The 26,172-nt window shown below is 48.8% G+C and overlaps 1 protein-coding gene across 2 annotated transcripts in view; it reads right to left on the bottom strand.

Moving 5' to 3' along the window:
* The window catches only part of CCDC57 (coiled-coil domain containing 57), a 116,548-nt gene that overhangs the window by 63,410 nt on the left and 26,966 nt on the right, over positions 1 to 26,172 (bottom strand). For both annotated transcript variants that reach the window (XM_055408285.2, XM_055408284.2), the window contains exons 4-13: positions 21,193 to 21,294; positions 19,654 to 19,811; positions 19,428 to 19,502; positions 17,882 to 18,082; positions 12,231 to 12,389; positions 9,720 to 9,882; positions 9,185 to 9,319; positions 5,384 to 5,603; positions 4,599 to 4,748; positions 695 to 798 (exon numbers count right to left, since the gene is read on the bottom strand). In XM_055408285.2, coding sequence (XP_055264260.2) covers positions 695 to 798; positions 4,599 to 4,748; positions 5,384 to 5,603; positions 9,185 to 9,319; positions 9,720 to 9,882; positions 12,231 to 12,389; positions 17,882 to 18,082; positions 19,428 to 19,502; positions 19,654 to 19,811; positions 21,193 to 21,294 — 1,467 coding nt within the window. The remainder of the gene's footprint in view (positions 1 to 694; positions 799 to 4,598; positions 4,749 to 5,383; positions 5,604 to 9,184; positions 9,320 to 9,719; positions 9,883 to 12,230; positions 12,390 to 17,881; positions 18,083 to 19,427; positions 19,503 to 19,653; positions 19,812 to 21,192; positions 21,295 to 26,172) is intronic.

Raw genomic sequence — 26,172 nt, 5'->3', positions numbered from 1 at the left:
GATAAAAATGTCCTATTGGGAATAGACCCTGGTGTTGGTTACACAATACTGTGAATATACTTAACGTTACTGAATTGTCCACGCAAAAATGCCAAATTTTGTTATGTATATTTTACCAGAATTTTAAAAAAACACTAAACAAAAGAGGTATCACGAGATAATAGCAATAAAGCACAGGCTGGGTCACCAGCCCCAGGTGCCAGGGTGGAGCTGTCCTGGAGTTTGTCCAGTTGTCCCACCTCCACAGGAAGCAGTGGGTCAGCCTAGCGCCTGGTTACAACCTGTCCCCCAGAAGGCAGGGCCGAGGGGACTGAAAGGGCCGGCGCTGGGTGAAGCATCTAGAGTCTCAGACAGTGGTGATGAGCACATGCTCTTGCCACAGCTTGGTGCCTGGGTTTAATGTGGGTCCCTGGACTCGCCCAGCACATCCTGGGTGGGCAGAGACAAGGCCCTGCGTGTCAATGGCCAGCACTGTCCCTCCTGCCCTGGACTCCCCTCTGTCATCCACCAGGTCCCCACCGTGTGCCTTCCAGGGACATATGAGAGGTGAACCAGCTGTTCCCAACAATAACCCTGTCCTCACAGGGAACCGGAGGCACAGAGAGGCCACAGCAGATTCCTGGGGTTCACAGCCACCCCAGCAGTGCCCTCAGTTGGAAGACCTACGCAGTCGAGCATCAGAGGGTGGCCATACCTTCTGTCTCAGTCGTGTCACCAGGAAGCTCAGGAGATGTATTCTGTCTCCAAGCCTTCTGAGTGCCAGTCCCATGGACGCTCTATCGACTGGCACAGCTCCTCCTGCAGAAAGAGCGATTTTGTCAGACTCACATTCCTACAGTCCTGGGGGAGCTCCCAACTGCCTGCTGTTGCCTTGGGGAGGACATCTGTGGTGTCCAGGGCAGAGGTGCGTAGGTATGTTCTTCTCTGCCCTCCTCCAAGGATGGCTACTTTTCACTGCTGGTCCACTGGGATGTTGAAGACGTTCTAAAGCTAAGTGGATGCAGCTGGGTGCCCACAAGGACAGAGATGCACATGAAGAACAACCTTTGTGCCAAGAAAGTTGGAGTCTTTGCAGAAGAAAAATCCAACTTTACCAGCTAGTGTCTGTTAGAGGCCGACCTGTGTTGACTCCTACTCATTTGGCTAGGAATAACGAAGATGTCCACACAATCCACAGGTCAAAGAAGAAATCACAGTGGATATTAGAAATTACTTTGAACCAAATTACCATAAAAGCATGGCTTATCAAGACTTAAGGAATGCATCTAAAGCTGTTCTTTCAAAAGTATACAAGCCACAAAAGATTTTTTTAAGAAAAGAAGGATGAAAGATCAATGAGCTGAATGTCCATTTCAAAAATGAGGAAAAAAGCAAATAAGGTAGAAGAAAGGACAGAATAAGCCAGTATTAGATGCTGAGGAAACACAAAACAATGTGTAATAGAGGATGACACAATACTCAAACATCCATGACAGAATCCAAAATCACTTGTTACACCAACAAGGAAAATTGTACCTTGAATGAGAAAAGACCATATCAAAATGACAGATTAAAGCAATTCCAACAGGCAATATGATACACTCTCAAAACAAATGGAATATTGGAAGTTTTAGCAAAGGTATGAAAAAAAAATTTTTTAATGGAAATTTTAGAACCAAAACCATAATAAAAATCTCACTGGATGGGCTCAACAGAAGAAAGAATTGGTGAACTTAAAGAAAAAACAGAAAATTTCCAATCTGAACAATAGAGAAAACAGATTGGAAACAGACAGACAGAGCCTCAGTGACCTGGGGGAGAAAAACAAAAGTTCTAATACTCTTGCCATTGGAGTCCAAAAAGGAAGGACAGGGTGGAGCTAAAAAAAATACTTGAAGAAGTAATGGTTGAAAACTTCTCAAATTTGGTTCAGTTTCAATGCCAAAAGGATAAGCCAAGGAAATCTATGCCCAGACCATCATAATCAGATTTCTGAAACTAAAGACAAACTTTGAAAGCAGGCAGAGAGAAATGATTCAAAGGCAATAGACTTCTCATCAGAAACAATCATCTGATTTCTTCCCAGAAGAAAATGGTTTAAGTGCTGAAAGCAAAGAACTGTAAACTCATAATTTTATACCAGTGAGTATACTCTTCAGGGATGAAGGTGAAACAAAGACATTGCGGATATAGGAAAACCTTGTGAGTTTGTCACCAGCAGCCTTGTTGAAAAGGATCTGCTGAAACAAGTGCTTCAGACAGAAGGAACCTAGAATCAAGAAAGAGTCACAGAAAGAATAAGGATTCAAGGAAAAAATGGACCATACCTCTCCTCCTGAGTTTTTAAAATTATGTTTGACAGTTGAAAGCAAAAATGAGAATCCTGTCTGATGTGGTTCTCGATGTACAGCAGGGTGGTATTCGCAACAAGAAATGGGGTGTTGAGGCCTGACTGGTGGTAAGATCCCCACATTCCACTTGAAATTGCAAAGTGCTGACACTAGTTGACCGTGATAAGTAAGTATACTGTAATTCCTGGGGAAAACACTAGAAAAAGTACCTAAAGAGATAGACTGAAAACCAAATTAAAATAGAACACTAAAAAAATGTTCAAGTAACCCAGTGGAGGTAGAATCATGACAAAAAATACAGATTTGTATTATAATAGGAATAGGAAGAAATTTCCTTAATCTGACACAAAAAAGTAATGATTAAACTTAAAAGTGCTGAAAATTCTTCTCTGGGATCAGGAAGAAAGTCAGCTATGATCAACATCATACTAAAGAGTTCAGTCGGGGGAAATAATACAAGAAAAAAAAAAAAGTAAAAGATATCAGCATTGGAAAAGCCAAAAGTAAGACTTCCACTACCTGGGACAAGATGACTATGTAGGCAGAGTGTCCTGCCTGCCTTTTCATTTCCTTCCTGAACAATAGCCCATAAATCATCAGATGGGTGGCTGGAAGTTATCTTCCAGGGCTGATCTGCCTGAGAGCCGCAACCCAGCTGGCGAGGGAATCGGGATGAAGGGCAGCCTGGCTAGGTTGTCAGAGCCAGGGTGGGCCTGGGTCAAAGGGTGGTGCCTCTATGTAGGAAAAGGCCTCCGTCCGTGCAAGGGAGGGTGCTCACACCCAAGAACTGGATGGAAGAAGTAACGTATGGAGGACAAGGACTCAGACTTCTCGTTGGAAAAGGAAGTTAAGAGAAATGGAAGTGGAGACCAGAACAAGCCTGTAAGGCTGGACTGACCATAGAGGAACAGACTGATGAATAAATTTGTCTTCAGTTCACTTCAGTTCAGTCACTCAGTCATGTCCGACTCTTTGCGACCCCATGAATCGCAGCATGCCAGGCCTCTCTGTCCATCACCAACTCCCAGAGTTCACTCAAACTCATGTCCATCGAGTTGGTGATGCCATCCAGCCATCTCACTCTCTGTCGTCCACTTCTCCTGCTCCCAGTCCCTCCCAGCATCAGAGTCTTTTCCAATGAGTCAACTCTTCACATGAGGTGGCCAAAGTATTGGAGTTTCAGCTTTAGCATCAGTCCTTCCAATGAACACCCAGGATTGATCTCCTTTAGGATGGACTGGTTGGATCTCCTTGCAGTCCAAGGGACTCTCAAGAGTCTTCTCCAACACCACAGTTCAAAAGTATTAATTCTTCAGCGCTCAGCTTTCTTCACAGTCCAACTCTCACATCCATACATGACCACTGGAAAAACCATAGCCTTGACTAGACAGACCTTTGTTGGCAAAGTAATGTCTCTGCTTTTTAACATGCTATCTAGGTTGGTCATAACTTTCCTTCCAAGGAGTAAGCGTCTTTTAATTCCATGGCTGCATCACCATCTGCAGTGATTTTGGAGCCCCCAAAAATAAAGTCTGACACAGTTTCCACTGTTTCCTCATCTATTTCCCATGAAGTGATGGGACCAGATGCCATGATCTTTGTTTTCTGAATGTTGAGCTTTAAGCCAACTTTTTCACTCTCCTCTTTCACTTTCACCAAGAGGCTTTTTAGCTCCTCTTTACTTTCTGCCATAAGGGTGGTGTCATCTTCATATCTGAGCTTATTGATATTTCTCCTGGCAATCTTGATTCCAGCTTGTGCTTCTTCCAGCTCAGCGCTTCTCATGATACTCTGCGTATATGTTAAATAAGCATGGTGACAATATACAGCCTTGACATACTCCTTTTCTTATTTGGAACCAGTCTGTTGTTCCATGTCCAGTTCTAACTGCTGCTTCCTGACCTGCATATAGGTTTCTCAAGAGGCAGGTCAGGTGGTCTGGTATTCCCATCTCTTTCAGAATTTTCCACAGTTTATTGTGATCCACATAGTCAAAGGCTTTGGTGTAGTCAATAAAGCAGAAATAGATGTTTTTCTGGAACTCTCTTGCTTTTTTGATGATCCAGCGGATGTTGGAGACATCCAACAGACGAGAATACACACTTGTAATTCCACTTACATGAAAATTCAGCCATAAGAAGTCAGGAGAGTGACTGGCTCGGCAGGAGGAGGTGGGGCTCCTGGGGTGGCACCTTTGTAACATCTCCGTGGGCTGTGTTACTGGGAAGTCACTAGACAGAGCACACAACACGAGACAAGGACTCTCACCGGTGGTATCCGTGGAGGCCAGGACACTGGGTTGAGCGCAAGCACAGGACAAGGATGTCTTCGAAGGATCTAACACATCTAGTTGTTCCTCCAGTGTTTTAAATTTATGCTTTAGATTTTGCATTTCTGCTTCAAGGGCCAGAACGTAACCTTCCAAAAAACACAGTAAACACATAGGCACAGGCGTTTACACTCTCACCCTTTATCTACCGCCCGCGCCCTCCCCTGTCCAACCCTCGTTAATGTCCCATGCTGTCTGTGTGTCACCCTCCCCTCCAGAGACCAGCTTGCCATGCTCTCTGAGTGGGGTCCCATGATCAGGAGCCCTCAGTCCTGTGATCCTTGATGCAGACTTGATAATCCCATCCTGAGCACAGCCGTCAGAGGTGCTGCCCCTCCATTCACCATCCTTTGAGTCCCTGCCCTGAGCAGTAGGAGGTGGGGCCACCTTTGTGGCTCGAGAAGCTCCCCTGAGGAAAGGCCTGGTCCCCCAGGCCAACTGCCTACTCCAGGAGAGCGCAGTGCCAACTAGCCCCTGGTCCAAGTCTGTCTCTGGTTTTTAAATGTGTCACGTGTGTATTCCTCCCTTTTCCCCTCCACGAACCAGTACAAAGTTTTTATTGTACATAAAAAATATGACTGAAGATCTTTTCTCTTCGAGGGAAAGTAGCTGTCATACTTTGACATAATCTATAACGGGGATGCTCATTTTTAAGACTCCAAGTGAAGCCTATTTACGGACCCAGTAGAGATGACTCCTCATCTTCCCTCTCCCACCTGCTTACCAGGAACCGCGGAATCCGCTGCTGCCTTTGGGTCAGGCTGGTTAGTGTGTGAGGTCTCCCCTCCTAACTGGGCAGAAGGAAGAATTTGATCACTTAGAGCTTCCATTTCTTTCCTCATTTGTGCAATAACATTTCGCAAACTTGTGTTCTGCTCTTTTAGCCGCTGGATCTCACTAGACGGAAAACTTTTATTGATTTCTTCTTGATACCTTAGAGGCCTCTGTCAAATACAGAAAAAAAAGAAAAAGAAAATGGTTAGAGCCAAGAACCAGTGATTCCCTTGTGCGTCTGAGGCTGGCTGTGTCTGTGTCTGTCTGCATCCTCCAGCCCCACATCCCTGCTGCCCCTCATCTGTCCTGGAGGTGGGTAATGTTGACAGAACTATGAAAATGCTTTTTCTGTTTCATAAAGACAAGACCACCATTTTTCAAAGATAATGTTTATTGAGAGATTTGGGGACTCTCCCTTTTTAGTAAAAAACCCATCATTCACCCGTTAGAGTGGCAGTTATTTAAAAAAAAAAAAGAGAGAGAGACTTCCCTGGAGGTCTGGTGGCTAAGACTGTGCTTCCGATGGAGCGGGCCTGGGTTCGATCCCTGGTCAGGGAACTAGATCCCACATGGTGCAACTAACCCAGTGCAGCCACATAAAATAAATAAATATAAAAAAAGATGGACAATAACAAGTGTTGGTGAGGATGTGGAGAAAATGGAAAAAGGTAAAAGTACTCAGTGGTTTGTAAATGTAAGATGTAATACAGTGCAGCTGCTGTGGAAAACAATCTGGCTGTTCCTCAACAAAGTAAACACAGAGCTATTACATAACCCAGCAATTCCACTCTTGGGTACAGAGCTGAGAGCAGTGGGCACAGATCTACACAGAAACCTGCAGACATGTTTGGAGCAGCATTAATCAAAGTAGCCAAAATGGAAACATCCAAATGTCCACCAACAGATGATGGATAAACAAAAGTTAACACCAGGAAATATTACATAGCCATAAAAAGGAATAACGTTCTGACACACACTATAACATGGATGGAACATGAAAACATCATGCTGAGTGATAGTCAAGGACTTTAAAGCAGTTCACATAAATATACTCCAGGATTTAAAGAAAAATATGAAAAAACAGAAATAGAAGATTTCAAAAAGAACAAAATAGAATCAACAGAGATGAAAAATACATTGTCTGAAGGAAAAATTCACTGGATAGGATGGGATTAAGAGCAGATAAGATACTACAGGAGGAAAGGGTAAGTGAACATAAACACAGAGCAGTAGAAAGTATCCAAATTCAAGAACAGAGTGAGAGACAAAAGAACAAGTAACAGCAGGGCTCTAAGGACTGCAGAACAGTACGAGGCAGACAGACACTAACCCAGATCAAGGAGGGGATGGAAAAGGATTCAGAACGTGTTGGCAAAAAAGTTTCAAATTTGATGAAAACCTAAGTCCACAGATCCAAGAAGTTCAAGAAACCCAAAGCAAGATAAACACAAAGAAAGTTACACCAAAGAGCTCATCATGGTCAATCTGTTTAAAAACAGTGATGAAGGAAATCTCTTAAAAACCATCAGAGGAAAAAAGGGACGTTACATTCCTGCAGAAGGACAAATAAAAGAAACTGCCAACTTCTCATAAGAACCAATGAAACTTAGAAGACTTCCCACTAAGATACCATGCCGAGAGGTCCAGCCATGTAACAGTTGAGCTGGGGTGAACGTTGGGCCAGCTTTAGTCCAGAGAGCACTGTGGTGAACTAAAACTGTAAAATTTCTGCAGTGGTATATATTACTTTCGTTTCCAAAGTGAAGCTATTTCTTCTGTTACCGCTAGTCCCCAGCTTTTCAGAGCCCCCACCTCTGGCTCTGCTATGCACCTGCCTGCCTCCTTCCAGCCACTGCTCTGGCCCCACTCCTGCAAACACCCAACCTCCCTCTCTGTGCCCACTGGGACATTCGCCACCTTCTCTGTGGCAGAGCCTTAGGCTGCTCCTGCTCAGGCAGACAGTAGAGTGGTCAGGGCTGTGCAACTGGCCGGCACTGCTCACATTCTCCCTCTGCCACCTGTGGGGAAGGGACTACCCCTCTTAGGGCCTCAGCGTCCTTGTCCTGAACAAACAGGATCCACCTCAAAGTTGCAGCGCAGCCCATTCCCAAGGTGAATCTTCTGTCCCTGTGGCTGCGTTTGCCCTAGCAGCCTGCCTGGCGGTGGTGCCTTGGTCTCTGTGGGGTGATCACTCCGGCTCTGCTGAAGTGCCGTCATCAAAACTAGTGCGAAGCAAAGAGGAAGCTATGGCCACAGCCAAGAGGCTGCCTGTCTGTGCAATGCAATCTGTGGCGGGCTCACTGCTTCCTAGGAAGCACCATGTCTTCCTTCCTGAGCAGCCTCTGTCTTTGACTTCAGTATATGACAGATCCCCTGCTGTTCCTACTTAGTGTTTGCCAAGAACACTAGAACTCAGCACCAACCTCTGCCTGCCAGCCGACATCTACCGCTTTACCAGGTGGTCCCATCCTTAACCTGGTCACAGTATTAAGGCCCTGAAGGGGGAACACAGGTGTTTTGCTATTATCTGGAGGATTTAAGACTTCATTCCTCTGGGTCAACAGAAACTTGCACAGCATCCTCCACCACCCTGGGTTTCTGCTTGATAAGGAAGCCACATATCTGTGTTAAGATCACCAGGCCAGCTCACCTTCACTGGTGTCTGAGGTGCTGCTCTGCCACGCCCCCTCATGTTGCCTCCAGGGCCCCCTGTAGAGAACAGAGGTGCACATCCCCGCAACTCTGCATGGGGCACTTGTTTCTGACCCCTGGGACATTTCTGAGGTTTCTGTTCACTTAACAAGGCAACCAGCCACTGACAGGTCTCCCTGACCAGCTGAGCTGCTGCTTGAAGACAAATGTCTTCTTGTAATTGCCAGCCTGGCAGTAAAATACAAAAAAGAAAAATTTGGGTAGGGAGGCTCATTGATAAAAACAACAAAAAAAGGAGGCATTTGTTTTCTCTCTATGCCCTGGAGAAGGTACCCATGCAAAAACCACCAGCGATGAGTCCCCAGGACCGTAGGTGACCCTGGAGACTAGTGTTGGCCCCTCCTTTCCTCCTGGGAACACCAGTGCTCCCAAGCCTGACCACTGGCTGAGCGTGAATCTTCCCAGAGGTCTGTTAACAGACACACCTTCCGGAGCTTGACCCCTAGGGCATCAGGCCTAGTGTGTCCTGCTGGGATGCTCCCATGTGACCTTAATTAATCATCCATCTTAATTAATCACATCCATAAAGACCCTGTTTCCAAGGAAGGTTGCCTCCTGAGGCACCAGGACTAGAATACGCCTTTCGGGGCCACCATTCAACCTGGGGTCGTCCCATAGTCAGTGTCAGGCTCTGGCTGGCACACAGCAGCACAGGAGTCTGTGCTTTTTGAGAGGAACGGCCATTGTCGCATATCGAATGGCTCAGTCACCACATGTGAAGAGGCGTGTTTTGGGATAAAGCTCTAACCTTTTGGTTCTCTGTGTTACTGTCTGCCATGGTACAATATATGAATTTGAGGCTTTTTGATATTTCAGATACTAAAGACACAAAGAAGACTGCGTGCAGATTCCCATTAGCTGGCCGAGCCTCGGCCTCACCTTGTGTGAACAGTCATCTTAAAAGAAACATGGCTGAAAAGATCTACCTCCAGTGCTGATTCTATCTGGCGTGTTTTCCCTCTGGCTGGGGGAACAGATATCTCCAAGGGGTCCAGGAGGAAGAGCTGCAAGGGGACTCAGGAGGAGGGCGGCCCCTCACCTGAGCCTCCTCCTCAGGGAGCAGCCCACGTGTCCGCAGAGCCTGCAGGGCCTGGTCTCTCTCTCGGGTCACGGCCTTCAGCACCAACTCTCGGTCACACAGCCGCCGCTCCGTCTCCTGGAGCTTGGCAACAACCTGGGGAAAACGCAGACTCAGTTCATCTTGGGAGGATCAGAAGGGAGTGGTGCCACTTTCAAGGTCCAGACCAGCTCCCTACCCAGCTGGGAAGCAGATAGCAGACACGGGGGTGAGAAACCCCAGGAAATATGTGGCCATCAGAGCCAGAGGAGCACAGCAAATGCTGGGGCCACCTATGCATCCAGCTCCAGAGGCAGCTGCCTGGCCATTAGAGAAAGGCTGTGGGCAGGGACTCATCACTGCAAGTGCTGCTGTTATAAACCAAACTGCTCAGTGAGGCCAAGTGCTTTCGAGTGCAAAGGATAATTTGGTGAGGGCCCAAGCCGTCTCCATGCCGAGTGGACATTCCCAGCCCTTCCTTCTGCAGAAAGAAGTCAGAGTGCAGGGGAGTGCAGACCTGATCTCTGGCCGCTGTCAGGCCCTGAATCAAGTCCTCGGCCTGCTGGTACTGCTCCCGCTCGACACCCTCGCAGCGGCGCTGCCAGTCCAGCTCTAGCTGCACCTTGTCACGCTCCAGGCTCTGCTCCCTCTCTACCGCTAGAGACAGCTGCTGTTTGTACCTGCGGGGGTTAAAAAGTGCCAACATTAACATTGTCCTGAGGTTCCTTTGGGCTGTGACGTAGCGGAGATGGGAGGTGTCCCTCCTGGGACCCCTGGCCAGCCAGGTTCACGGGCTTAGCCAACACCTTCACACAGGCCTAGGTTCAGAGGGGAGCAGGCGGCCGGGTCCCCCACTCCTGAGAAACTCAGCACTGTAGGAGATGAGGTCAAATTCAGTAAGAGACGGGAAGAATGCCAGCAATCTCAGACAAACAAGAAAATAGCCGCACTAGAGAAGTGCAGGAGGGTTCCCAGCAGAGCACACAGAGCTGGAGGGTCAACAGTAAGCTGAAAGGTCAAACCTAATTCAGCGTCCATCTACTGGGGGTCGGGAGAGATCAGAACAGAGGGAGGAAAGAACCACACAAGTAGGAGGAACTGTAGGTTCCGCCAGTCAGCACAGTGTCCTTAGGAATCATCAGAGGAAATCCAGAGTGCCCAGTGGAGACCCTGGGGTGACATGCAGCAACGGGGCTAGACTGGCCCTAGTGAAGAAACCTTACGTGCATGTGTGCTCAGTCATATCTGACTCTTTGTGGCCCCACGGACAGCAGCCTGCCAGGCTCCTCTGTCCATGGGGTTATGGTATTCTCCAGGCAAGAATCCTGGAGAGGGCTGCCATTTCCTCATCCAAGGATCTGACTGGAGGGACCAGATCTCCGTGTCTCCTGCATTGGCCTGTGGATTCTCTACCACTGAGTCACAAAGAGACTCTAGAGCCACCATAACAAAGATTTAAAACAACCCTTAAACTATCAACCTGCTCTGCTGCTGCTAAGTCACTTCAGTTGTGTCCAACTCTTAGTGACCCCATGAACTGCAGCCTACCAGGCTCCTCCATCCACGGGATTTACCAGGCAAGAGTACTGGAGTGGGGTGCCATTGCCTTCTCTGAGCTGCTCTGCGGGCCTAACTAATTAACCAATTAACTAACTACAGCTGAGCAGCAGGGCCCTGTGAAAAGAACATGACAAACCTAGAGGCCTGCTGACACAGTGGCCACATATCTGACAGCCACAGACAGCTGTGACATGTGCAAGGAAGCAGGATACTGGCCTCTGTGCCACAGAAACAGACTCTCAACAGAGGTGGCAGGAAAATACGTAAAGCAGCTCCTGTAAATATGTTCAGAGATTAAAAGCAACCACACACACAGTGAGGAGAGAAATGAAAAGTAAAATGTGTGAAATAAAAACTTCACTAGCCTTGGGACTTCCCTAATGGTTCATGTGGCTAAGACTCCACACTCCCAATGCAGGGGGCCTGGGTTTGATTTCTGCTCAGGGAACTAGATCCCACATGCCGTAACTAAAGATCCTGCACGCTGCACCTAAGACCCAGTGTAGCCAAATAAATAAATAAAAATGCCAATTCCCCACAAAAATAAACCCTCACCAGTCTTTCCAGCAGATGAGACCTTGTGGGGAAAGTCTTAGAAGCTAGCAAAAGAACATCAGATTAAAGCAAAGAAAACAGAAGAAAGACAATAATAAGGATAAGAATAGATATTGAAATTGAAAACAGAAAAACCACTGAAAAAAGTCAAAGAAATCAAATGTTGGCTCTTTGGAAAGATCTGTAAAATGGATAAATCTCTAGCTAGACTGATGAGAAGAAAAGAGAAAATACGTGTCATCAATATCAAGAGGGGAGAGGACCTTGTTACAGACTTTACACATATTAGAGAGACAGTAAAGAAATACTATAAACAATTTCATGTCAGTAAAGTCAGCAATTAGATGAAATGAACAAACTCATTGAAAGACACAAATTACCAAGGGACACATGCACGAAATAGAAAACAGAAAATCTGAATATTCAAATAAATATCCAAAGAAACCAGACACAAAAGAGTATGAACTGTAGGATTCTATGCAGATGAAATTCCAGAACAGGAGAAACCCATAGTGGCAGAGAGCAGTCCACAGGGTGCTAGGGAGTGAGGGGACTTTGGGCGATGGAAGGGTTTTATATCCTGATGGCACTGGTGGCTGTACCACATACTTAAGTATATATTTGTCAGGATTCATCAACTGTACAGTTAAAATGGCTACATTTATTATATTTCAATGATTCCTTAGGAGAGAGAATATTACCTTTACTCACGTGTTCGTTCTGGCTGATAGGAAAAGACACCAAGACACTAGAACAAATCAGAACTCAGAGATGATTCCTGCCACGGGACAAAAACAGCACACACCCTTTGACAGCCCTGGCGCAGACTGGGAACTGTGCTCTGTGGGAAAGGCTGCCTCTGGCCCCCTGCCCTGCCGCCCCCAACCTCGCCCCCTTCCTCCATCACACACACCTCCCAATATCCTGCTGGCATCTGCTCAGCTGTGCCTTCAGCTCCATCTCCTCTGCCTGCAGTGACTGAACCTGAAGGTCTTTGGAGATCATCTCCTTGGATAGCTGAGCAATCTGGGCATCCCAGCTAGATTTTAGAGCTGATGCATCTTCCCGAAGTCTAAACCAAGAAGGGAAGTGACGTGAATGTGGGCATGGTTCTCACCCAAGCTCTCTTTTACAACACACACACATACACACACACACACATGCAGTCCTCAGAGGAAATGCTGCAGATCAAGGTCTCTTTTACACACTTCAGGGCACAGACTTCCCTGCCTAGATTAAGAAATAGTCCTACCCAAGAAGAAATATCTACCCATCCCTCCCACTGGCCCAGGCACTGACTAACACACCTGTAGCACGCCAAGCCCATACCAAGTGTGTGAGGGAGTAGGGGCCAGGAGATGTCACTTGGAGCCAGAGGTCCTGAGACAGCCCCATCTGACACACCTGGGCACCCCTTGCCATGCCTAGCACAGTCCCTCTACATAGAGACATTCAACACGTATCTCCAAACTGAACAGTAAGATAAGGTTCTACATTCATTGGTAGAATCTAGAAAAATTTGATAAATCTCCCAAGAAGCAAAACTTGAGAAAAACATCTAAAGATATTGACTGGAGTAGCTATGATATTAACCACGCAACGCTTGCAGGGTAGTCACCCTATCTGTGGTTCTGGCCTGTTTCCCTCCTAAGCTGCATTCAGCATGCTGTGGAATAAATACTATGGTCATGCACTGGCCACTGCCCAGAGCCACAGGCCCATGGGTGGGCCATGGACTGCGGCACAGAAGTGGACAAGCCATGGGAAGGCAAATGGCCATCAGTCTACAAGGTCTAGACCAAAGTCCTGACTGCAGTTGCCTTGAGACTTAGAAAAGCTCCATCCAAACAGGGGCAGAGACAGGAAGGAGAAAGGAGCAGCTGCCCTCATGGGAAACTTCTTTCAACATTTTAGCTTAAACAGGCCTCAACATTGAGGCTGGTGTGCCGGTTAAAATGCCCTTGGCAAAGGGTCAGCTGACCCCACAGGAACAAGATGGCTCTGCTCTGCTCTTCCTACCCTGGCCCTGTGACCCCCAGGCCTATGAGCCCCTGCCTGAGAAGCCCTGTGCTCTCCACTCTCTTGGGCATCCCAGTGCCCTCGCACGCCTGGCACAGACATGTGGTGGCTGGGTAGGGCTCTCTGCTTACAGGCAAAGCCCACTGCAGTGGGCAGAGGCTGGTTTGGGGGGGTCCCACAACCTCAGTCCTGGTCAAGCCAGGATTATCATCACTCTGAGTAGCAGAGTTCTCTGTTCATAAAGGACTGCAGTGAAGCTCATTTGGGAAAACCCTTTAAAGACCAAGGTGGGAAAGAAGAAGGGGAATGAGTATGGGGAAATGTACAAAACCCCACAGCCCAGAGGAAAGCCATGCTGCTTGGTAAAGCATTAGGATTCTTCAGATCTATTGCTAACTTAGGAAAAGGCACCCTCTTTGAACCTGCCTAGATACAGTATGTAATAAAAGTGTCACATTCTCAAAGGATTAAGACCTTTCAAGTGTGAGCTTTCCAGTGGTATTCTTATTTAGTTAGTCAGTTCAGTCGTTCAGTTGTGTCCGACTCTTTGCGACCCCATGAATCACAGCACGCCAGGCCTCCCTGTCCATCACCAACTCCCGGAGTTCACTCAAACTCATGTCCAGTGTTATTCTTAGCTATTGGAAAAAGTCATTTTTCTTAGTATGATTTGAACAAATTACTTCTAGTACGTCCAGATTCATACTGACCTCTTACCGAAAATAAACCAGCTCATCCTAGTAACACAGGGGGCTGCAAAACGTTGGAAACTTGAGAACGTGTCCAGCTCAGACACAGTGCTGGTGTCAGAACAGGGGCTGCAGCTGTTCCTCTCCAGGTCTACCCAGTATCCCTTCTCTGGGGCAGTGCCTGCTCTGGTCCCATGTAGTTGTTGGGGTGATAAAAGTAGCAGGTGGGGGCCCAGGTGAAGTGAAAGTCACTCAGTCATGTCCAACTCTTTGCAACCGCATGGGCTATACAGTTCATGGAATTCTCCAGCCCAGAATACTGGAGTGGTAGCCTGTCCCTTTTCCACAGGATCTTCCCGACCCAGGAATCGAACTGGGGTCTCCGGCATTGCAGGTGGATTCTTTACCAACTGAGCTATCAGGGGGCCCATGAGCCAGTGACAAAGCTGCCCCCCACCTCATGAGCCAACCTAGAGCCAAGACCACACGGGGCAGTATGTATAGGCGGGCAGGGTGCTCATGGAATCCGGGCTTCACCCTGGCTGTGTCCCACCAGACACTTAGCCCCGGAGCCTCGAGTGTCCAATGTCTGACATGACAGAGGGAAATGAAAGGTTCTTCTCTGTTCTGTGTGTCACTAAAAGACAAAAGGACAGGAGATGCCTAGCCTGTCCTGGAATTCCAAAGCACTCCTTTCCGTCTACCTACTCACTGGCAACTCTGCTCCAAGGCCCAAGGAAAGGGAAGCAGCTGACAGCCCTGGGAAGTTGACTGCCCAGGCCCCATGCATCAAGCAGGATGTCTGTTCTGAGCTTCCCGTTATAGTCCCTGACCTGATCCTTCATGATTCCATATGTGTTGGGCTTCCGCAATTATAAGAGAAGTTGCTGGAGCTTGAGAGCCATATTTTTATTTCTTCTTAATTTCTAATGAATTCTCACGAGATGATCTGCACACAGCAGGGGCTTTGTATGTGACCATGAATGGGATCCTGGTTCCTGCTCCACTTTGCCAAGACCAAGACAGCACAAGCAGGCCTGTGTTCTGGAGAGCAGAGAACTTGCCCTCGTCGAGTCCTGGCTTCTGTCCAGCATTTGGGCCAGCGCTGCCCAGCACTGAGCCAAGGGCCACTCAAGGCTCCCAGGCATGTGGCCAGCCTGAATTGAGTTGAGATGTGCCTTTAAAATTTAGCATCCAAAAATGAAAAATACCTCAATAACAATTTGCTCAGGCAAGTTTAGGCATCCATCTTCACTAATATTTTTAAACTGATTACTTTTTTCTCAAACTTAACACTTTGTATTTTGTATTGCGGTGTAGCTGATTAACCAATTACTTTCCCATGTGGCAGCAGTGGTAAAGAACTGGCCTATCAATGCAGGAGATGCGGGTTCAGTCCCTGGGTCTGGGAGATTCCCTGGAGTAGGGCACGGCAACCCAGTCCAGTATTCTTGGCTGGAGAATCCCATGAACAGAGGAGCTGGCAGGCTATGGTCCACAGTGTCGCAGAGTCAGATGCGACTGAAGTGACTTGAGCACACAAGCACACAATGGGATGGTATTTTGGACATACTGGGTTAAAAAATGGTATTGAAGTTAATTTCATCTACTTTTTGCGTCTGAGCCGTGAATTTTAGGAGGTTAAAGTGCCCTCTGGCCCCACCATGTTCCTTTTGATAGCTTACATGTATGCATGGTTACATGCACACAAGGTTCTCACAATACTGTCTCAGCTCATCATTTCTCTACCCCGCTATCCACAAACTAATGGTCACAAGAAAACCAGCACAAATAGGCCCAAAGAGACAACAAAACATAATATGGGCCATTTTGTTGCTGACTGGTAAAGAGCATGTCTTGGTAGGAAAAGACCCTGATACAGACACTAAGGCTTCTCCTGGGAACCCACTGATGCTGCTCGTCACCCACCGCCTCTTGACTGTCCAGTGGGGAAGCGGGAAGGAACACGATGTTGCACCCGCCAAGAGGAGAGAGCAGGGGCAGGAGGCCTCCCCACAGGAAGGCCTGTGCACCTGGACCCTCGGCTCTGAGTCCCTCTCTGTGAGAAGGGCCCCGGGAGAGCCTGTCCGAAGCAAACAAGGAGTGGCTGGGAGACACACATCCTTGAGATCGAGCTGCCTCACCCTTCCAGCTATTGCCTCCTAGGTTTAACAGATCAAACAATAAAACCCGTGACTCTAAGTAAGCTATCCTGAATAAACTTGACTTCCTGGTATTTTATAGTTTTTCACTTCAGTAGAAATATAACTTGCGGAGAATTCTCTGTAAGAAAGAGAGACAGAAATATTTCCCAAACAAAGGGGAAAAGCCAGTAGCTAAACAGCAGGCTTTGCCTTAATCATCTTCCGTAAACACAGCTTCTCTGAAGATCACTTCCTTACTGGCTGCCAAGAGGCTGAGTTCAGTTACTGTTTCAGTTACAATGATCCTTCAGAGACACCAAGCACAGTGGGATAGTGTTTGTGTATGGCCTGGCTTAGATGTCAAAAAGAAAACTGGCTTTGAAAAGAAGTTAGTTTGGAATTCCCCGGCAGTCTGGTGGTTAGGACTCTGTGTTTTCGCTGCCAAGGGTCTGGGTTCAATCTCTGGTTGGGGAACTAAGATCTTACAAGCCATATGGCATGGCCAAACAAATAAGTAGCTTAAATAAAAAATCTAAAAAAATTTTATTTTTGGTTGTGCTGGGTCTTCATTGCTGTGTTCGGGTTTCCTCTAGTTGTGGAGGGCGGGGGCTACTCTCCAGTTGCCGTGCAAACGCTTCTTACTGCAGTGGCTTCTCTTGTTATGCAGCACGGTCTCTAGGTGCACGGGCTTCAGCAGTTGCAGCAGGCAGGCTCAGTAGTTGTGGCTCGAGGGTTCCAGAGCAAGGGCTCAGTAGTTGTGGTGTGGGGGCTTAGTTACTCCTCGGCATGCGGAATCTCCCTGGACCAGGTATCAGACCCAAGTCCCCTGTACTGGCAGGCGGATTCTTATTCACTGTACCACCAGGGAAGTCCAAAAAGAATTTTTAGTTGAAAAAAAAAAAAACAATAAAAAGAAACTAGTTTATGGAGAAACTAGGAACCCTTGTGGAAAATGGTGCAATTACTGTGAAACACAGTTCCTCAAAAAGTTACATCCAGCACCTCCGCTTCCGGGTACACATCCAAAAGAACTGAAAAGAGACCTGAGCAGATATTTGCTCACCCACAGTCACAGAAGCACTAGTCACGGCAGCTAAAAGGTGGAAACACCCAAAATAGCCATCAATGGGTGAAATGATAAACAAAAGGTAGCTGTATACAAGCAATGTGATATTACTCAGCCTTAAAGAGGAAGAACATTTGTTGCCTGCTACAACAACATGGATGAGCCTTGAGGCCATCACGCTGAGCGGAACAAGTCAGTCAGAGGAGGACAGACAGTGAGGGATTCCACTCATGTGAGGCCCTTAGGGACGTCAGATTCACAGAGAAGGGCAGTGGGATGGTGGGCGCCAGGGGCTGGGAGAGGGGGATGCGGAATCATTATTGAAGAGGCACAGCTATAGCTTGACAAAGAAAAGGGGTTTGGAGATGAACGGTGTGACAGTTGCTCAACAGCGTGAATGTGCTTAATGCCACTGAACTTAAAAATGGTCAAGATGGTAAATTTCCTACTATGTGTATTTTACCATAAATAAATAAATGCACACATTCATACATACATCCACACACACTTTCAAATGAAACAAAAGGAAAGAGAATGGTTAAGAAAAGTGATGGGAGAGCTGCAGGAGTGACTCCCAACACCCGGTGCCCACTTCCCTTCATCTGAAACAGGTAACTAGGCAGCCAGGCCCTTGGCCCGGGCTCACTTGTCAATGGCGGCGTCCTTCTCCTTGGTGGCGTCCACCTGCTTCCACTCGGCCCTGCGGAGCTGTACTTCGAGGTTCTCACAACGCGCCTGCAGCTCCAGGGCCCTGGCCTCCGCTGCCTGTAGTTGCTCCATGTGGGCGCTCTTTGCTGCCATCAGCACAGCGTCCCTTTCCCTGGCCAGATGGTCCAGCTCCTCATGCCTGAAACACAGGGAGGTCCTCAACAGCTCACATGGGCCCTGTTCCGGACCCCCTAGCCCAGAACCTCCCTCGTCCTGCTGGAGGGCTGCATACGTGTCCTTTTAGAGGGCACTTTTGCCCACTTCTCTCTGCTCCTCATTCCTCACGAGGAACCACTGACTGAGAGATTTTCAGACACTGGCCCCCCTCCCTCCCAAGCTCACAGTCCTTGGGAAAAAGAGACTTGGGCAGATATTTGTGCCTCGGGAAGAACCCAGAACAGGTACTTCAGCAAAGCACCACCAGCAGAACCCCCACCGATTAGGGAAGAAGAATGCAGGTGCAAACTGCCCTTCCTTCACAGCTACCCCAACTGCTGAGTTGCTTTCAACCCAGAATCGGAGACTTCCAAGAACTGGGGGCCATGGGAGGCAGGCTGCATGTCCGTCTTGGTCAGAGATGTCAAACCTATCAAAACTCTGTCAATGGAACTGATATTCGTCTCGAAAATACAGGTGTTGCTGACATGCAACACCAGGCTGACATTATGACTTTTCATGCTTTTATTCCATTTGGCTTCAGTGAAAAGTAAAAAGCCCTAAAAAATATAATTCTAAAGCATTCTCTTCAGATTTCATCAGCATTGTTTGATGAGATGGCTAAGCCTTATTTAATCAAGTCATGTGATGTACTTTTCACTCCAATTATGATCAGTCCTCATCTTACTCATCTTGCAAACTGTTCAGTATTTTCCACCTTCTAGTAGCAAAAAATATATACACATAGAAGCTGCTGTACCCGTTAGTTTCTGGTAAGATATACCTTTTTTTCTGACCAAATCACAAGAAGTGTTTGATCATGACAACTAGTGAAGGGAAGGAGTTATCTCTGAATGCATCATCCTGTGATCATTGGTTAGTTATTTTCAAGAGGCAAACACCAAGACTCCAGGGTACAGACACCACTGCCCACATCAGGGAGTACAGGTTCCTTGTCACCTTGGCTAAATAAATAATGCCACCTGGGCTGCACATGACTCTGCAGGGCCAAGCAGTGTGACAACACAGAACATCTGTGTGCACCCTGCTACTGTGACTTGTGTCAGTGGGTCAAGTATATTAGTGCTAAGGTGTCAACCTGGATGGCTTTCAGCAAGTCATTTCACCACGCAAGTCCTATAATTCTCAGTGTTTTGATGATATTCCTCCAAACACACACAAATATGCTCATTAGTACAGAAAAGTGAGGGGCAGTCCTGGAAGAGCAGGCCTGACCCTGATGACGTCCCACAGAAGGGCGGGCTTTGCCTCCAAGGTGGTCGGGGGACATTATCCCTACACTGACACTGGAGCCAGAAAACACTCACTTCCTCCGAAATGTCTCCTCTTCTTTTTTCCTGGTGAGCTGCATAGAGTGAAGTTTACCCTCTAAGTCTTTTATCCTGAAAAGAAGCAAATGTTAGTGGAAAAAGCACATAAGAGGATACTGCAAAGCCAACCTGGAATAACCCAGGACAGGCAGATGCCTTGGGGCTAGAGCCCAGACCACTCATCGGCCACGCCCACCCACAGGGAGGTGGGGAGGCTCCACACCGGGCATCCTTCACGGCCACCAGGTCTCGGAGCTCCCACTCTCTTCGCTGCAGCCTGTCTTCCAGCTCTGCGTTCGCCACCTCGGCACCCTGCAGGGACTCCGCAGCCTTTGCCCCAGCCTCTCTCAGGGCTGCAAGCTCTTTGTTCAGCAGTTTAATCTTCGAGAAGAGGATTAAAAATGAGGATGTAAGTGGAACGAACAGAGGTGTTAAGAGTTAAGTATTACCATCTTATCAGAACGGGGAGAGAAGAAAGACTAGCATTTGAGAAGCAACAAAAGTGAGACTCTTCTCACATGCCTCACAGCCTCGAGCAGACCCCTGTGTGAATCCAAGTTGCACCCCAGCACCCCAACTAGGCCACGATCTGGATACTGGAATCACAGAGGCAGGTGGAGGTTGTAAGAACGTGGTTCCGTGCTGAGTGATCCCACTCAAATCCCAGCCACATGCTCAATTTTTAAATAGCTTCTCTGGGGCCTTGGCTTCCTAGACTATAACGTAGAGGTGATGGTACTGCTGCTCCCAAATTTGTGTATAACCTGTGTACAAGCTGTGATGCCCTCCAGGGACAGGTGTTCAGGGGACCAGAACCGGCTCACGGCAGCTAGAGGTGGGAGTGGGGCATGCCCTGGCCCACCTTTCCCTGCTCTTCTCCAGAGGGGTGCCCACTCCACTATGAGGTATAGGTTAGCCCCATGCGTCCCACTTGTCTTCTGTCCCCTGGTGCTCAGAAGTCTCCAAAGAGGCCTCATGGGGGTCACCTTGTGGCAGCTCCAGGCTCAAAGTCCTGCTGGCCCTGGGTGACAGGGACAGCATTCTTCCAGGGGGAAGTCAGAGAGACTCTTGTTCAAGGGTCAGGCAGGGCCCAGTGCTGCCCCTTGGACTGCGGCCCTGTGGGAGGCTGGCAGCCTGGAGGAGGCACCTTGATGATCACTAGGGCAAGCATCGATCCACCTTGGCTGGATGCTGCCCAGGTGTGACCAGCTCGGGTGGCAGGACTGGGCCAGACGTCAGCCCTGCTTCTTCGTCCCCCACACGCCTCCCCCTCCTCTCCCAGCTGGTCCTTGTCTTGGTGCTAAAGGCCAGGTGTGTGTTCTTCTCGCGTGTGCCCCGGCCAGGTCAGTGCTTTAGAGAAGCCATGCTCGTGGACGGCAGCCAGCACCACAGCTGGGAGCACCAACAGCAGACAGGCCTCCTTCTGAAAATAGGGGCGAGTGACGACCCCGCACAGGCCCCTTCCGAGGTGTCACGGGATGTCACAGGCCAAGGACAGGGTTTGTGGGATGGCGGTTTCTCCTGGGGGAGGCCCTTCCTCAGAGGAACCAGACCCAGACTGGTGGCACCGGTGCTCCTCCTGCTGGGCAGAGTGGCCATCACTCCTGACTAGGGCCCTGGCAGGCACGGTGGCAAGCACGTCACCAGCATGGTAGAGACCCCAGCCCACGCACAAACGGGGAGGCCTTGGTGTGAACCCTAACTCGCCAGGGGCTTCTCACTTACGCTGAGGAAACAGTTACAGTCTGAGGGTGCCCGCTACCTTGAGTTCGTGTGCCAGGACAACACTGCTCATGTTGTCAGCCCGCAGGCGGAACTCGTGCTCCCGCTTCTGCATTTCAGACTCAAACTCCTGGAGCAGCTCCTGGAACAGAAAAGGGCTGGTGGTGAAAGGAGCACAGTGGGGCCGGCAGAGGCCCCACAGGCTCGCTGAGGGTGGGAGAGACGCAGAGGGCCTCATGGAGGATACGGTCAACGGTGGGATTGGGACCTGTAATACTCGACGAAGGGCATCGGAGAGCCTGTGTTTTCACCCTGGGCGTGGGTTTGTCTGTTTACTCCGTGATCCTGTGGGGTTTTGCTCTGCCCAGACAGAGCAGCTAGCAAACCCACAAGGAAAGGTTAGCAGAGGCCCATGAACCCAGAACCACCCCTCCTAGCAGTTAAGCTGTTGGTTCCATCTGTGTCTATAAAAAAAATGCCTTTCTTCCCCATCAGTCCTCCATGCAGCCTGCAGGGTTCCAGAGTAGCCCCACCCCACTCCCCAACCCAGGGTCATGGCTCCACCCCCCAGCTCTGTGAATGCCTTGCTCACGGGCTGAATCCAAAAGTCCCTAAATTATTATACTAGTGATTCACTGCACACCCAACAGTGAACAACTATGACGGTTCCCACCTCATCGTTTTTCTGAGTTTTCAATTCCCCTCCTCCCTCTCCCCGACCACTTCTCTGGTTCTCTCCTGTTTCCCAAGTGGTGTCCGCTTCCCAGGACACATACCATGGTATCACTCTTTCCCCTCCTGGGATTCCTCTCCCTGAGCTGCCCCACAGCCAGTATCCAGGCCTGCCCTTCACAGCTCCCCAGGTGGTCCCCAGGACCTCTCGATGCCCTCTCCCCCTCTCTCTGTTTACTCTTGCAGGAAAGGAGCCCCCTCCCCGCCTCAAGAGCTCACATCAGGGTGAGAGTCCCAGGATCCCCGGCCCCAGTGGGCCTTCTCCCAGTTGTGGGAGTGGGAGCCACCCCCTGCCCAACCTCGCTCAGGCTCATGGGCTCCATGTGAGGCTGCCAGCTGGGCCCTGTGACTGGAGCCACCCTGTCCTGGGGATCCAAGAAGCCCGCCCAGCTCAGACCTTCCTTCTCCCAGCAGTCTTCTCTGCTCCCTCCATCTTTTGGTTCTCAAAGTTCTAAACTCAGAAGGGAAACAGAGGTCGCTAAAGGTTGACCCTTTGGCCCTGACCCACAGGTGCTGCTCAGAGTTCACTCAGCAGTTACACTCCAGTAACCTCCTGAGAGGCTGCTGCCTAGTTTAAGGCATCCATAGCCTCACACTCCAGGGCTCTGGCCTGGCATCGCTGCCCCACAGCACTGAAGACCTTTTCAAGTCTATCCGAAGCCATGGTCGAGGGGCTGGGGCCAGGCTCTGCCTTATAGGCTTTCTGGATGTTTGCAGCATCTACTCTTTGTTTCTCTGACACACTTTCATTCATGGCTCTGTAGGGGCAGGGGTTTCAGTCTGAAGTCCCCACCCCAAGAAGCAACTGCACCGTTTACTAGACAATCTGATCCCTTCCCATTCTTTGCTGTATGTTTCTGGAATTTATATTGTTAGATGAATCCTGGACTTATCTTCCATGTCTTTTAAATTTTCTGTTGGACTTTCTGTGTCTTTTTTCTATCTTCTGAATTTATTCCTTTATATGTACTTGTAATTGTCAAAATTCTTTCTTGTTCTGATTGGCCCTTTCTCCTAGCATCCTGAGTTATGGATGCAAAATACATTCCTGGGGGCACTGATCACAGGAAGCCCCCATGACACGCCTTGAGGTACTAAAAGTGAAGACGCGCTGGGATGAATGGCTGGTTCTGTTCTGTTCCCAGCCCATTCTCCCTCCTCCACGCCACCCCCACCCCACCACCCCACCACCCCCTGCAGGCTCGAACTCTCACCTCAGGGGAAGGACAAAGGAAGAGCCCTGTGGGGAGAAGGGAAATAGTCAGCCTCTGCCCCAGGAGCAAGAAGGCAGCTATTCTCCTGAGCCGGCTCGGGGACCACACTGATGAGAGTTGCAGAATTATGGCATTGCCTGTGGGGCCTAGGCGGCCATGGCACCAGAGCCATCCGTGCAGAAAACTAGCCCAACACAGACAACCAGACGCCACGCACGGGCAAACCCAGCACGGGCGGGTCCACAGGGCCCACCCTGCTGCCCCACACCCGCACTGGTCACACAATGGTGGGCTTTAGGATCACTGTCTCAGGAATCACCTTTACTGCTCCTCTGGGCCTCTTCTTGGGTTGCTGGCATTTCTCTGTCTTGTAATCCTGCCTCAGTGACATGCTCCTACTCAGGAATGAGGCAATAAAAAGTTCACTAGGATGTTGAAATTAAGACTTACGAAAAGGAAAAGGTAAGGCACAGAACAGGAGAAAATATTCAAAAAAATACATACTTAAGGACTTATTTCTGGAGTATTCATGAAGAACCCACAAATCAATTATAGGAAGACAACCCAAATTTTTTTTTAAGTACAAAAAAGCTGAACAGACACTTCACAAGGATATATGAATGGCCAATAAGCACGTTAATAGATGCTTAAACTCTGATCATCAAGGATAAACGCATTTAATTCCCAGCTACACACCCATTAGACTACTAAAAAGGAAAAGACTAAAAACACTAAGTACGAGCAAGGATGGGAAGTGACTAGAACTCTAATCTGCAGCTGGTGGGATGTGACCCTGTAACCATCCTAAAGGACAGCTCAGCAGTTTCTCAAAAACTTAGAGCTGTAGTACGTGTCCCAGAAATTGCACTCCTGGTCGTGGAGCCTGTGTCCATTCAAAGACAGCCAAGAATGCTCACAGCAGCCTTATTCAAACTGGCCCCAAACTGAAAAGACCCAAGTGTCCAAAGTGTGAGCTGACAGAGAATGGAAACATACTGGCACCTCCATGCAACACACAGCACCAGCAGGCACCGAGAAGGAGCAAGCTGCCAACCGCACGCCATCCATGCGCCTCAGACACGTCACGGCGAGAGAGAAGCCAGACAAAAAGGGGAAACAGCTCGAGGCTCCGTTCTCACAGGACTCTCTGAAAAGCCAGTTCTCACTGCAAGTGGAAGGCAGCAGGCTGGTGGGACCAGGGCCGGGGGCGCTGCTCCCTGATCACAAAGAGGCACACAGAACTTTGGGTGGCAGTAAAGTTCTGTCTTGGCTGTTACCCGGCTGTTACCTTGGCTGTGTTAAACTTGTCAAACTACACACAATATGGTTGTGTGGACTGTAGGAAATGACAGCTCAATGAAGCTGAATCTTGGCAGAGCTGACTGAGTGTGCTGTCTCCCTTAGGTGAGACCTACGCAGCAGGCACTTGGGCCCACACAGCTGCCTTCTTTCTCCCCATGAGTGATTCAATTTATTCCAAGAAATTTGTGCTGAGCTTCTGCCTGGGGACAGGCACTTCCCCGGCTGCTGGGCACTCTATCTGCCTGTGAGCGGGGGTTCGTGGCCCCAAATACAGACTCCCACCTGCACATGCACAGCCCTCAACATCCTGAGGCCTAAGATCTCTGAGTCTGTAGGTCCATGGGGTGCGTCTCCCACAGGTCCCCTCCCCCGGCTACCCACCCCCCACCTCCGGGGAAGGCACAGGCTCGTCCGAGTGCTGAGGCCCTTCTCCTGCTCCTGCCACTGCTATGGGTTCTCACTGTCTTTAATCCTTTACAGTCCTGTCTGTCAGGAGAGCAGACACACATGGCGGATGTGGCCTTTGAATAGGAGATCTGGATACAGACACAGAAATCACAGCGAGGGACAGAGTCAAACTGAAATGCATGTCCTGGAGCGAGTCTGACTCTAACCATCTCTCCTGGTCTAAAACCTCATAGTGACTTTACCTGACACTCGTCGTTAGGGTGAGCACAGGTTAACATGGAACGGGAAGACAGGAGGCCCAGACCATGGAGGAGCTGTGAGGACAGGCTGAGCCAGTCCAGCACAGCACGTGGAAAGCACAGTGCGTGAGAAGCACAGCACACTAGCAGGGTTCCAGGTTTCTGACCAAGTGATGAGGGCCCTGCTTTTGAGAGCTGGACAGATTCAGTTACCAGAAGGAAAGAGTCAAGGGAGGCTGAGCCCAGCCAGAGTGTGCAGGCAAGAATGGGTACGTCTCTGCCTCCTCCCTGCGATAAGTGCATGGCAGGCTCCCTCCCCTCCTCTGAAAGTCAAGGTTGGGGGCCTCAGAGACACTGCATGGTACAATTGAAAATATACATTTTTAAAAATCCCTTGAGAAGCAAGATGACGTTTCAGGGGGTCACAGGAGTAACCTTCGTTGGGATCAGAATATGAAAATCATTGAGACTGACTGCTCTGTTCAGTTCAGTAGCTCAGTCATGTCTGACTTTTTGCGACCATATGGACTGCAACACACCAGGCCTCCCTGTCCATCACCAACTCCTAGAGCTTGCTCAAACTCATGTCCATCAAGTCGGTGATACCATCCAACCATCTCATCCTCTGTTTTCCCCATCTCCTCCCGCCTTTAATCTTCCCCAGCATCAGGGTCTTTTCAAATGAGTCAGTTCTTCACCTCAGGTGGCCACAGTTTTGGAGTTTCTGCTTCAGCATCAGTCCTTCCAATGAATATTCAGGACTGATTTCCTTTAGAATCGACTGGCTGGATCTCCTTGCAGTCCAAGGGACTCTCAAGAGTCTTCTCCAACACTATAGTTCGAAAACACCAATTCTTTGGCACTCAGCCTTCTTTATAGTCCAACTCTCACATCCATACATGACTACTGGAAAAACCATCGCTTTGACTAAACGGACCTTTGTCGCCAAAGTAATGTCTCTGCTTTTTAATAAGCTGTCTAGGTTGATCATAACTTTTCTTCCAAGGAGCAAACGTCTTTTAATTTCATGGCTGCAGTCACCATCTGCAGTGATTTTAGAGCCCCCCAAAATGAAGTCTGTCACTGTTTCCATTGTTTCCCCATCTATTTGCCATAAAGTGATGG

Source organism: Moschus berezovskii, chromosome 20 (assembly GCF_049115385.1).
Source record: "Moschus berezovskii isolate FMDL1 chromosome 20, NW_MosBer_1.0, whole genome shotgun sequence".
NCBI classification, from domain to species: domain Eukaryota; kingdom Metazoa; phylum Chordata; class Mammalia; order Artiodactyla; family Moschidae; genus Moschus; species Moschus berezovskii.
The sequence above is the reverse complement of the archived record's forward strand: the minus strand, read 5'-3'. Positions and strand labels throughout refer to the sequence as shown.